The sequence below is a fragment of the Dendrobates tinctorius genome, unplaced genomic scaffold (assembly GCF_039654945.1).
Source record: "Dendrobates tinctorius isolate UK_male_01 unplaced genomic scaffold, ASM3965494v1 ptg000020l, whole genome shotgun sequence".
Lineage (NCBI taxonomy): Eukaryota > Metazoa > Chordata > Amphibia > Anura > Dendrobatidae > Dendrobates > Dendrobates tinctorius.
This window is the reverse complement of record NW_027361688.1, coordinates 33,856,094-33,869,254: the sequence shown is the minus strand read 5'-3', so window position 1 is coordinate 33,869,254 and position 13,161 is coordinate 33,856,094. Positions and strand designations below refer to the sequence as shown.

At 49.3% G+C, this 13,161-nt stretch overlaps 1 protein-coding gene across 8 annotated transcripts in view; it reads left to right on the top strand.

Moving 5' to 3' along the window:
* Positions 1 to 13,161, top strand: part of TCOF1 (treacle ribosome biogenesis factor 1) — a 146,793-nt gene that overhangs the window by 119,909 nt on the left and 13,723 nt on the right. For all 8 annotated transcript variants that reach the window (XM_073567977.1, XM_073567982.1, XM_073567981.1 and 5 more), the window contains 4 exons: positions 9,882 to 9,937; positions 10,273 to 10,435; positions 11,399 to 11,797; positions 12,394 to 12,506. In XM_073567977.1, coding sequence (XP_073424078.1) covers positions 9,882 to 9,937; positions 10,273 to 10,435; positions 11,399 to 11,797; positions 12,394 to 12,506 — 731 coding nt within the window. The remainder of the gene's footprint in view (positions 1 to 9,881; positions 9,938 to 10,272; positions 10,436 to 11,398; positions 11,798 to 12,393; positions 12,507 to 13,161) is intronic.

The following is a 13,161-nucleotide window of genomic DNA, read 5'->3' as shown; positions in this document are numbered from 1 at the left end:
CTGACCAGCTTCTCACTCCATTCGTTTCAGCATGAGAGTTCTCGGAAATATGGTGGCTGCGATGGAAGTAGTTGCATTTGCACAGTTCCATCTCTATCCCTTACAACACGTGTTGCTATTAGCTTGGGACAAGAACCCATTCTCCCTGGACCGTCGGATCTTTCTGTCCCTGCGTGTCCTGCAAGCCCTCAGGTGGTGGACACTGAGGTCCTCCCTGAATCAAGGGAGGTCTTTTCTCCCAGTAAGATGCGTCGGTGGTTACTACCAACCAAGTCTTCTCGGCTGTGGTGCGGTCTTTCATCACCACTCGGCACAGGGTCATTGGTCGACCCGAGAGTCGCGTCTCTCCATCAACATTTTGGAGATGCGAGCGATCAGATTAGCTCTACGGAGTTTCCACCATTTCCTCGCATGTCACCCCATCAGGATCCAATCCGACAACGCCACGGCTGTACCCGGAGCAGTATGGCCATGCACGAATTGAGTCACATCCTCCATTGGGCCGAGACCAACCATTCGCCCATCTCAGCAATTCACATCCCGGGTGTATAAAATTGGGCGGCAGATTTTCTCAGTCGCCAAGGCATTGCCTCGGGAGAGTGGTCTCTTCATCCGGAAGTTTTTCAGCAGATTTGTCATCATTGGGGGACTCCGGATATGGATCTCATGGCCTCAAGACTAAACAACAAGGTGTCTCGGTTCATTGCCCAATCGCGCGATCCATGCGACAGCGGAGCGGACGCCTTAGTTCTGCCATGGCACCAATTACCTCTCCCGTACATCTTTCCCCCTCTTCCCTTGCTTCCGAGGGTCATCAAGAAGATCAGAGCGGAGGGATTACCAGTAATCCTAGTCGCGCCAGATTGGCCGCGCCGAGCATGGTATGCAGAACTAATACAACTAGTCGCCGACGTCCCCTGGCGACTTCCAGATCGCATGGATCTGCTCTCTGAGCACCACCAGATCTCCGGGGCCCTGTCTTTGACGACGTTGCCGTTGAATCCTGGATTTTAGCACAGGCTGGGTTCTCTCACGACGTGATTTCCACCATAATTAGTGCTAGGAAGCCTCTGTCCAGGTGCATCTATCACCGCACCAGGAAAACCTTCTTTTCATGGTGCAAGGATCATGGTCGATCCCCTCTGGTGTTTTCCATTCCGGCCATATTGGAGTTCCTTCAATCCAAATTAAAATCAGGCCTCGCGTTTAGCTCGCTCAAGGGCCAAATTTCGGCCTTGTCAGTGCTTTTCCAACGCAAAATTGCCACCAAACTTCAGGTCAAGACGTTCATTCAGGGAGTTTCCCATGTGGCGCCTCCTTATAGAAGGCCATTGGAATCATGGGACCTTAACCTGGTTCTCGGGGCCTTACAGGAGGCTCCTTTCGAACCGCTGCAGGACGTGTCACTGACCATCCTCTCTTGGAAGGTGGTCGTTCTAGTGGCAATTACGTCAATCAGACGAGTTTCGGAATTGGCAGCACTGTCCTGCCATTCTCAGTTCCTGAATTTTCATCAGGACAAGGCAGTTCTCAGGACATCCCCCGTCCTTCCTGCCCAAGGTCGTCTCCTCTTTCCATCTCAATGAGGAAATTGTTTTGCCTTCCTTTTGTCCGGCGCCAGTCCATCCCATTGAAAAGGCCCTCCACACCCTGGATGTGGTTAGGGCACTAAGACGGTACATCTCGCGGATGGCTCCCTTCCACAAGTCAGATGCCCTGTCCATACTTCCAGAGGGGCATAGGAAGGGTCTAGCCGCTTCAAAAGCAAGCTACGCAAGCCAGGTGGATTCGCTTAGAGATTCAGGAATCCTACCGTGTCGGGAACGTGCCTGTCCCAGCGGGGATTAAGGCGCGCAATGTACCCGGTCAGTGGGCGCCTCTTGGGCCATTCGGCACCAGGCCTCGGCAGAACAAATCTGCAAGGCTGCAACTTGGTCCAGTCTGCATACTTTTACAAAACATTACCAGATTCATTTGCCTCTGCAGATGCAGCTCTCGGCAGATGCATCCTGCAATCGGCAGTACCTCAGTGTTGACTCAGTGGTACATGGGGTATTGGCAGATGTATGCTCCCAGGGACTGCTTTAGGACGTCCCACTGCCTGTGTCCCCCAATGAGGCGTAGGAGAAATAGGGATTTTTCCCTTCACCCATGACAGCACCACATGAGAGAGGGATCCGTCCCGCCAGGACAGGAACCTACTGAAATATAAGGGGCGGCACCTCTCCCCCGCTTCAGTTGGGTTCCTGTCCTGGAGCGGGATCCCAGGCTGACAGCGGCGGTGCCTGCCATGGATGAAGACATGGACCCAGGGCCGTCCAGGCGCGGGAAGAGCAGGTCAGCTTACCTGCAGCGCTGGCCGTCGGCGCCTGGAAGCGCAGTCCCCGGGGTTCCTCCAGCAGGCCCCGGGTTCGTGCGGGTGCGGTAAGGCGGCCTCCATTCGGGGCGCTCCTCCGTGCCTCCCTCCCCCTGCGCGCGCGCCCGCTCGCTCCTTCTCCCTGGGACAGGGGAAGCCGGGCGCGACTTCCGGCGCCTGACGTCAGCGGCGCGGTGCAGCTTGGGTATGCGCCGGCTGACGTCACGGACGCGACGGACATGGCGCCTAGTGCGGCGCCGGCCACAAAAGAAGGAAAAAAAAAAAAGAATAATGGCCGACGGTCGCAGGGGGGAGGGTCAAAAGGATCGCTCACCGGGGCCTATTTAAAGGAGGCAAGGAGCAGAACGGCCGGGCTGTTACAATGGGGTCACAGCAGGAACGCTCACCGTCCCTACTGTCTCTACCCCCGTCGCAGACCTCGGCACGGAAGCACGGTAGCTGTTCGAGCGGTAAGAGCAGCAGCCGTCCGAGCCATAGATCAAATGATTCCTCGAGATCGAGAGAACACAGACCACATGCTCCAGCGCAGCCTTCCAGCCCGGTACCCGATTTTCTGGGTGGTGAGTGGATCTTCGTGAATGTTAGACCATTATTAATAGGGTCCTTTTTGTGTATTTGCTTCCTTAGGTGAAAGGCAAAAAAGCAGGGAGCAAAAGAAATAATAGGGAGTGTGCGATATGCCAGAACCCCCTAGCGAAAGATTGGCAAAAAAAACCTTTGCGCTAGCTGTATACAGCAAACAGTGGCGGAGGAAGTGCCGAGCCTAGCAACTCACCTCAGATCTGTCATAAAATCAGAGGTGGAAGGTTCACTTAAATTATTATTAAAGAAAAAGAAAAAAAGTAGAAGAAACTCCCCAAGTTCTTCATCAGACTCCTCCTCGTCCGAATATCAGGTTGAGCGCATGTCCTCTTCCTCCTCGGATAGTGACACAGGGGGCAGACCGTGTTTTCCGGTTGAGGATACTGATAGTCTCCTTAAAGCCATTAGGTCAACTATGGGCCTTCAGGAGGAAAAAGCGACCAAATCCCTAGAAGATGTAATGTTTGGTGGGTTACAGGAAAGGAAGAAACGCACCTTTCCAGTTAATGAAAAAGTCCAGGCGCTCATCGAAAGGGAGTGGAAGAAGCCTGAAAAATCAGGTAGCCTTCCTTCCTCCTCAAAAAGGAGATATCCCTTTGACCCTAAGGTTACGGAAATATGGGACAAGGTCCCAAAAATCGATGCGGCAGTATCCAGGTCATCCAAAAGGTCGGCCCTGCCCCTAGAGCAGGGGTCCCCAACCGCCGGTCCGCGGCCCAGCACCGGGCCGCTGCAGTGCCCTTGCCGGTCCGCGGACACAAGGGGAGCCAGGGGCGGTCAGTGGCGTAGTGGGGGCTGGGGCGGCGCGCAGCAGTTCTAGCGGCGGCCAGGGAGCGATCCAAGCAGCTCCGCTGCCTGCAAGAGGGAATAGCAGGAGCGGAGCTGCAAGGACCCGTCCACTGCGTCCAGCTTCCTGCCCGCCGCCTGCGCTTCCTGTCTCTGACTGACACAGAGAGGAGAGCGCGGCCACTGCTGTGTCAGAGCGAGGTAGCGCGGGCGGCGGGCAGGTGAGAGGAGAGAGGTGGTGTTTGTGTGTATGTATAATGTGTGTGTGTGTGTGTGTGTGTGTGTATGTATGTCTGTCTGTGTGTGTATGTGTGTATGTATGTATAATGTGTGTATGTATGTCTGTCTGTGTGTGTGTGTGTGTGTGTGTGTGTGTGTGTGTGTGTGTGTGTGTGTGTGTGTGTGTGTGTGTGTTGGTCTGTGTTTGTGTAGCCTGGCCCTGGAGGAGATGGGGACATGAGGAGAAGGCCATGAGGGGAGTGATGGAGAGACAGCAGTGATGGGGAGAGGGGAGTGATGGGGTGAAGGCAGTGATGGAGAGAAGGGAGTGATGGGGTGAAGGCAGTGATGGAGAGAAGGGAGTGATGGGGTGAAGGCAATGATGGGGAGAGGGGAGTGATGGGGTGAAGGCAATGATGGTGAGACAGCAGTGATGGGGTGAAGGCAATGATGGGGAGAGGGGAGTGATGGGATGAAGGCAATGATGGAGAGATTGCAGTGATGGGGTGAAGGCAATGATGGGGAGAAGGGAGTGATGGGGTGAAGGCAATGATGGAGAGATTGCAGTGATGGGGTGAAGGCAATGATGGGGAGAAGGGAGTGATGGAGTGAAGGCAATGATGGAGAGATGGCAGTGATGGGGTGAAGGCAATGATGGGGAGAAGGGAGTGATGGGGTGAAGGCAATGATGGGGAGAGGGGAGTGATGGGGTGAAGGCAATGATGGGGAGAAGGGAGTGATGGGGTGAAGGCAATGATGGAGAGATGGCAGTGATGGGGTGAAGGCAATGATGGGGAGAAGGGAGTGATGGGGTGAAGGCAATGATGGAGAGATGGCAGTGATGGGGTGAAGGCAATGATGGGGAGAAGGGAGTGATGGGGTGAAGGCAATGATGGAGAGACAGCAGTGATGGGGTGAAGGCAATGATGGGGAGAAGGGAGTGATGGGGTGAAGGCAATGATGGGGTGAAGGCAATGATGGGGTGAAGGCAATGATGGGGTGAAGGCAATGATGGGGTGAAGGCAATGATGGAGAGATGGCAGTGATGGGGTGAAGGCAATGATGGAGAGATGGCAGTGATGGGGTGAAGGCAATGATGGGGAGAAGGGAGTGATGGGGTGAAGGCAATGATGGGGAGAAGGGGGTGATGGAGCACTTATTCAAAACCTATGGTGAGTTGAGTCACATTATAAATGTTATTTAATTATAAGTATGCACTGCTACACTACAACCGTGTCCATAGCCCCGCCCCCTTATGACCAAAGCCCCGCCCCTGCCACACCTCCATCCCCGCCCTGCCGGGCCATGGAAGAATGGTCTTGCTTGAAACCGGTCCCTGGTGCAAAAAAGGTTGGGGACCACTGCCCTAGAGGACTCAGGAGTACTAAGAGATCCACTAGATAAGAAAGCAGACTCCTACCTAAGGCATGCTTGGGAAGCAACAGCGGGGGGACTAAAACCTGCGATAGCCGGTACCTGTACAGCCCGGTCTTTAATGATCTGGCTACAGCAGCTAGAAGAAAAAATTGCTTCCAAGATGTCTAGGGAGAAAATTTTAGGAGACATGTATCTGCTACACGGAGCAGCCGCCTTTTTAGCCGACACCTCGGCCGATTCCATGAGGTTGACGGCGAGAGCAGCGGGACTATCAAATGCTGCAAGGCGTGCATTATGGCTTAAAGGGTGTCCGGGAGATCTACAATCAAAAGCCAAATTATGCTCACTTCCATGTGATGGACAATTTCTCTTTGGAAAAAATCTGGACGAAATCCTAGAAAAAGCAGGTGATAAGAGGAAGGGCTTCCCCAGGTTTCAGGGAGATCAAAGAAGACCGCCCTTTCGGAGGGGGAAATTCAATAGAGGCTGGCCTCCGGGAGATCGGAAAAGATGGGTAGACAAGAGGAAGAAAGAGTCTGGATTCATGTTCGGGGGAGCCGCTTCATCCGCAAAAAAGTCCCCTCAATGACGCCGGCATCCCCGTAGGGGGGAGACTGATGCTGTTTGGTCAGGCCTGGGAAAATATATCTTCCAATACTTGGATTTTAAACATCATAAAGGAAGGTTTAAAATTCCCCTTTTTTCAACAGCCAAGAGCATCATTTGTGGTGACCCCTGTCAGGAGAGGGGTAGAAGAACAGTTGGCCTTAGAGGCAGAGATCCTAAGCCTGCTGGACAAACATGTCCTGATCGAGGTCCCAAGAGGACAGGAAAGAAGGGGTTTCTACTCGCCCCTCTTTCTAATAAAAAAACCGGATCATTCGTTCAGGACGATTATAAACCTGAGAGGCCTCAACCGTTGGATACAGAACCAAACCTTCAAAATGGAGTCAGTGACTTCAGCTATAAGGCTGTTACACCACAACTGCTTCATGGCGGTAGTCGATCTAAAGGATGCTTACTACCACATCCCGATCCATTCAGAATACCAAAAATACTTAAGGGTAGCGCTCTACATTCGGGGCAACCTCAAACATTTTCAGTTCAGAGCCCTTCCATTCGGCATATCCATAGCACCGAGGGTGTTTACAAAAGTAGTTGCAGAGATGACAGCATTCCTCCGCATCCACAACACAATTATAATACCCTACCTAGACGATTTTCTAATTGTGGGCAACTCAGAACGTCACTGCACAGAGCAAGTAGAAAGGGTGATAGATACCCTACGGAATCTCGGCTGGATGGTGAATGTCAAGAAGTCAAGGCTACAACCCTTACAAAGGCAAATGTTCTTAGGTTTCATCTTGGACTCAAATCAACAAATTTGTCTCTTACCAGACGCCAAGGTGGAAAAGGTAAGGGATATGATCTTGGCAACAATAGATCAACCTCACACGACCCTGAGAGGGGCAATGTCCTTGTTGGGCACTCTGACAGCCTGTATCCCAGCGGTCAGATGGGCACAATTTCATACCCGTCAACTACAAGCAGAGGTCCTATCAGCACAGAAGTCGCTAAAAGGCTGCTTAGAAGGAAGGCTGGAACTTTCCGTAAAAACCAAAGGCTCTCTCAGATGGTGGCTAGACAGAGCAAACCTACTAACAGGGACATCGTGGCAGAAGCCAGTGTCCGACGTGATAATGACAGACGCAAGCTCCTCGGGGTGGGGAGCGCACCTAAGGGGACAGGTAGCCCAGGGACCCTGGGGACACCTAGAGCAAAACGCATCCTCCAACCTAAGAGAGCTACGGGCAGTAAACAGAGCCCTAAGGATATTCATGCCCACTCTAGAAGGCCGCAATGTCCGGATTATGTTGGACAACAGCACAACAGTAGCCTACATCAACCACCAGGGAGGGACAAGGTCACGCTCCCTAATGCTCGAAACCAACGAGATCTTTCACAGGGCAGAGAGACACCTACACTCCCTATCAGCCCTACACATCAGAGGGGTAGAAAACACACAAGCCGATTTCCTAAGCCGCAACACACTAAAACAGGGGGAATGGACCCTGAATCGGGTAGTGTTCCAAAAGATAGTACATCTTTGGGGAGAGCCAATAATAGACCTCTTTGCCAACAGAAGCAACAGGCAGGTAAAAAGATTCTGTTCACTGAACCCAAAGGAAGAGCCATGGGCAGTGGACGCTTTGCAAATTCCGTGGGATTTCAAGCTAAGTTATGCCTTTCCTCCGGTAGCTCTAATCCCAGTAGTAGTGAAAAAGATAAGGGAAGATCAGGCCAGAGTGATCTTAATAGCCCCGTTCTGGCCAAAAAGGCCATGGTTCTCACTACTACAGATAATGTCCCTCTCAGATCCGTGGGTACTGCCAGAGATTCCAGACCTGCTAGCTCAGGGTCCGGTATTCCACACGCAAGTCAAGGGGTTCCATCTGACGGCGTGGAATTTGAAAGGTCACTTTTAAGTAATAGAGGATTCTCCCCTGGGTTGGTGGCTACACTGATGAAAAGTAGGAAGCCAGTAACAACTAATATATACGGTAGAATATGGAATAAGTTTCTGCAGTTTCTGGGGAAACCATTAGATCAAGAACCCCCGATCAAGACTATCTTAGAGTTCTTACAGGCAGGTCTACAGCTAGGCCTAGCGGTAAATACACTCAAAGTACAAGTTTCAGCGCTAGGCGCTCTATATAATTGTAACATAGCGGCAAACAGATGGATAGCTAGGTTTATTAAATCCTGCCACAGGTCTAGACCAGTCCCATCGCAAAAAAATGGCTCCCTGGGATTTAAACCTTGTGTTAGAAGCTCTCACAAAGGAACCATTTGAACCAGTACAACAACTATCAGTGAAATATCTTACCCTAAAAACCATTATTCTAGTGGCCCTTACATCGGCACGTAGGGTAAGTGACCTGCAGGCCCTATCAGTTAGTCCACCGTATACCCAGGTATACCAGGACAGAATTGTCCTAAAAACAGACCCTGCTTATTTACCGAAAGTGGTGTCGGATTTTCACCGTAGCCAGTAAATCGTCCTCCCCTCCTTCTGTGAAAATCCGAAAAACCCAGGAGAGGAGAAATTCTATAATCTAGATGTGAAAAGAGCCCTCTTAGAGTATATATCAGTAACCAGCCAGTGGAGGAGGTCCCAGTCCCTCTTTGTAGCCTTCCAGGGTGCCAGGAAAGGTTATGGAGTATCGAAAGGGACTATTGCCAGATGGATTAGGGAGGCCATTAGTGTAGCCTACTCAGCTAGTGGTGTTCCGATTCCTGATGGCATCAAGGCTCATTCCACCAGAGCCGTGGCGACCTCCTGGGCTGAAAAGGCAGAGGTATCAATTGAGCAAATTTGTAAGGCCGCTACCTGGGCCTCACCCTCAACCTTTTTTAAGCACTATAGATTAAATCTATCCTCCTCGGCTGACTTGACCTTTGGTAGAAGGGTGCTGCAAGCGGTGGTCCCTCCCTAAAGGTGTTTCGAAGTCTCCAAAAATCTCTCATGTGGTGCTGTCATGGGTGAAGGGAAAACCACCATGGTTACTTACCGGTAGCCGGTTTTTCCGGAACCCATGACAGCACCCGTATATTCCCCCCCCCTTTTTTCACCGTATGGGTGTGCACAATAGTCGGGTGTATTTGTGTGATGTGGTAAACATGTAACTAACCGGGAAGTCCTCTCAATGCTCTGTAATCCAACTGAAGCGGGGGAGAGGTGCCGCCCCTTATATTTCAGTAGGTTCCTGTCCTGGCGGGGCGGATCCCTCTCTCATGTGGTGCTGTCATGGGTTCTGGAAAAACCGGCTACCGGTAAGTAACCATGGTGGTTTTGTGTACTCACTGTAAAATCCTTTTCTCCAAGCCATTCATTGGGGGACGCAGCATCCGCCCTGTTTAGCCTCCTGGCTCATTGTAGCATTCTTAGGTTTTGACGTAGTTATGGTTATTGTTGACTGTTTAAGCTGCTACTGCTTTTTTCACTGAACTGGAGATATCTCATCCAGCGAGAGGGTGTATACTGCAGGGGAGGAGCTAACTTTTTTCTGGTTTACTTAGTGTCGTCCTAGTGGCAAGCAGCATAACACCCACTGTCTCTGTGTTCCCCAATGAATGGCTCGGAGAAAAGGATTTTACGGTGAGTTCCCAAAAATCCCTATTTCTTCATTACTGTTCTGTCCCACCAGCTATTTTAACCACATTGATAGCCATACAGCCTCAAAAAAAAATTCCCCAAATTTTTTTTCTTTTGAAAAACTTTTCAATACAGTAAGTTCCCATTAAACAATATAACTTGTCCCATGTTTAAAAAAAAAAATAAAAAAAATACTCATGTGTATGGTATGGAAAGTTATGGCTTTTGGAAGGTTAGTAGGAAAAATGAAAACAAGCTGCAGCAAAGTACACTGGGCCCACAAGGAATTAATATCTCAAAGCAGAATTTCAACTGATTAAATGGCAGAATATAAAAATGAATATGGACTGTAAGCTCACGTGTTAAGTTCTTGTCTTTTCCCAGTACCTGGAACAGCTGGTGTCTTTGTGGATGATGCAAGTGAGCTGGAAAATTCCCAGGTATGTGTCGCTAAGTGCACATCTCTACTTGGTTCTAATTCTTGAGCGAATGTGCTGCATGCTCGAAAAATATGCTCCAGTCCCTGCGGCTCCATGTCTCGCGGCTGTTCAATAGCTGCAATACATGCAGGGATTACCTAACAAACAGGCAATCCCTGTCGTACAGCCACGAGACATGGAGCCGCGGGGGACTCGATTATATTTTTCTAGCACGCCGAAGACACTCGATTAGCACCCGAGCATGCTCAGATAAAACCTTATCCAAGCACATTCGCTCATCACTATTTCTAATCCTTGTACATTGTCCTAAGCGCTTCCTGATTTATTTCTTTTAGAGTCTTCTACAAGCCACACCTAAAAAACGAAAGCTGTCCTTGGACAAAAAATACAAGACCACTCCAGTTAATGACAGTACTGGAATAACAAGTGGGAAGAAGTCCAAAGTTAAAACACAGCTGGAAGCAAAGCCGACTCCACCGGCTCCGATCACCCCAGCAGGTTAGTGCAATTGTGATTGCGGAATCCAGCGTTTAATTGTAAATGCCGTTGAAAGGATTTTCTGAGGTTTTTATAAAATTAGAGTAAATAGTATATAACCAGATCCGTCACTTGTTAAAAAAGAGTTAAATACCTTGTAAAAATCACTGAGCTCTCCCGATTCTGCCACTCTCTTCCTTTTTGTGCTGTCACTCCTTTGCAGAGATATTCACGTTTGTTGTATTTGGAGAGCAGTATGTGAAATCTCTAATTACAGAACTGGGAGTTTCGTCACAATCTTTGAGGTTATGCGCCTTCCACCCTGATGCTGCCAATCACAGTTCAGTAGCTGCTGAGCTTTGATTGGTAGTGTCTGGGAGGGAGGAGTGAAATTGCACCCCCCCCCCCCCCCCCAGAGAAGACACACGGCACAAAACGGAAGAGTGACAGGATCTGGGTATCTCAGGGATTTAATTGCAAGATATTTAACTACATTTTTTTTGCGCAACAGGTCCTCTTTCAGTGATTTTCTATGTCGCTTACCACATGTGTAGCACATTTGTCTTAGGTGTCCATGATTGCGATCACGAACAGCTGTCACTGAGTTGTAACAATGGATACCTAAGCAACTGCAATGCCCTGCACATGGAGTAAGAAATATCGTGAATCAGAAGAACTATACTACAGTACATTTCTATTTTGCTAGTATTATCATTGTACCGACTACATATTTGGATAGAATCTTGGAGATGGGAGTACCCCGTTTAAAGAAGGAGGAAGATGAATTGTTGTTAAACTCTCCCCTCAAAATCTGTTCATTGGTGGAATCTCGGTTATCTCATTCTGCAACCCTGCTATAGTCAGTTTAACATAAAGCCAAACTGAAAAAGTTTCCATGACATCCACTTAAACCAATTTTACCCCCCCATTTTTTTTTTTTTTTATTATTTAGCATCAGTTTTATTTATTTTCTTTTTCTAAAAGGTCTGCTGGACTCTGAAGAAGAGACGGTTTTGGCCCTTTTGGAAGGAAGAAGCCCCAAAAAGGCAAGGTTAAATAAAAATTCAAAGAGCGGGGATGTAGCAGCTGCGCCAGTGACCGTCCAGGATAGTAGTGTCCTTGAGAGAAGTCTCCCCCGATATGACACCTCATTCCCTTCGGAAGACGAAGATTTTATTATAAAATCCCCGCCTGTCCCAGAGCACAGTCAGTTTTCTGCAAAGAAAAGCAGCAAAAAGCGGAAGAGCGCCTCTGAGGACAGTTTGTCTGAAGAAAAAGGGAAAAAGGCTAAGAAAGAAAAGAAGGAGGAGAAGTTGATGGCAGATGTTGCGGTAGAGGCCACCAGCCCTAAATCCTCCAAAAAGGAAAAATCCGAAAAGAAAAGTGAGTGACTGTGCAGGTTGGTCTGAGCGTAGATGTGCGTATCCTTGGGTTTCCACATGGGCCAGCTGCACTCAGAAGGCATGTAAAGGGGGTTTTCTCAAATCTGCTATGCAGGAGCGCACCGCTCCCCTGCCTCCTAGTGTCCTTTAGCGGTGGGCAGTGTCCTACTGATGAAGGATAATTTGGATTGGTGGAGGGAAGAGGATCCAACGATCCGGCCATCTTCAGAGCAGGGCTTGGAGTCACACACTCCTTGCCTAGGAGACTGGCCACCGCTAATGGACTTCAGAGGTGGTCGGTAATCTAGGCAATATGCAGTAAATTATAGAGATATTCCCTTTGTTTTTGTAAATGATGAGGATTTTGAATGAGAGGTAAATTGCAAAGTTGATTTTGTTTTAGTGATTTTACAAAAACTTTGCAATTTGCAATTTTATTCGTTTAACAGGACAAAACAATCCCTTTAATATTCCTCTAGCGCCACCGCTGGGGAAATTAAATATATCACAGTTCCCATTGAGATCAACTAGCTGACAGATTTATTCGGGAAGTTCGCTGCCTGCGGCTCTAATACAGAGATATTGTTCTCCCTGCAGAAGACGGCAATAAAATGAGTAAAGAAAGCAAGAAACTGATGCAAAGTTTAATGGCTTCATTCGGAGAGTCCACAGATTCTGGAGTCGGGCTTCAGTCAAAACCCAAGAAAAAGGCAAGTATCAGCTATATAGGTGAATATCGCCCTTAATATGGGGCAGCCCCCAGCTCTTGATATTTCAGGGGTCCCTTGTAGATTAACACTAGTGACTCCTCAGATTCCAGGACATTTGGTGGACAGATCCGCTACCACATGCCCAAGCCGCCTCTTCAGCAGTACTGCTCTGTGCCCATCATCACCTCCTGCCCCCCGTGCCGTGGACAGTTCTTAGCCACACTTGTTGGTTTGGGGGTCATATATTACATGTTATGCCCAGCTGTCGTAATATGTCATATCCAGTTTAACCCCTTCCCATCTGCTGCACATACATCAGCTCTCTCCTCATTAATAGCTTTTTTAATACAATAAAATTAAAATGAACCCCCGGCAGAAATCTGCTGAGAGGAGCAGGTGGCTCTCCTGGCATGTCTATTCTGGTAGTAAATGATTTATGCTATGTGCCCACGATCTGGAAGTAGCAGCGCTTTGGACGGAGCGTATTTGCCGCATGTGATCACTGAGCCGTGCGGATTCGCTGCGTCCAATACGTTCATTTCTGTTAGTAGATTCGCATCTCCACAAGAGAAATTGACATGCTGCGGGCCTGAAAGACGTGCCGCGTGTCAGTGTCAGCAGGTGCACATGCATTTATTTCTAGAAATCCCATCCG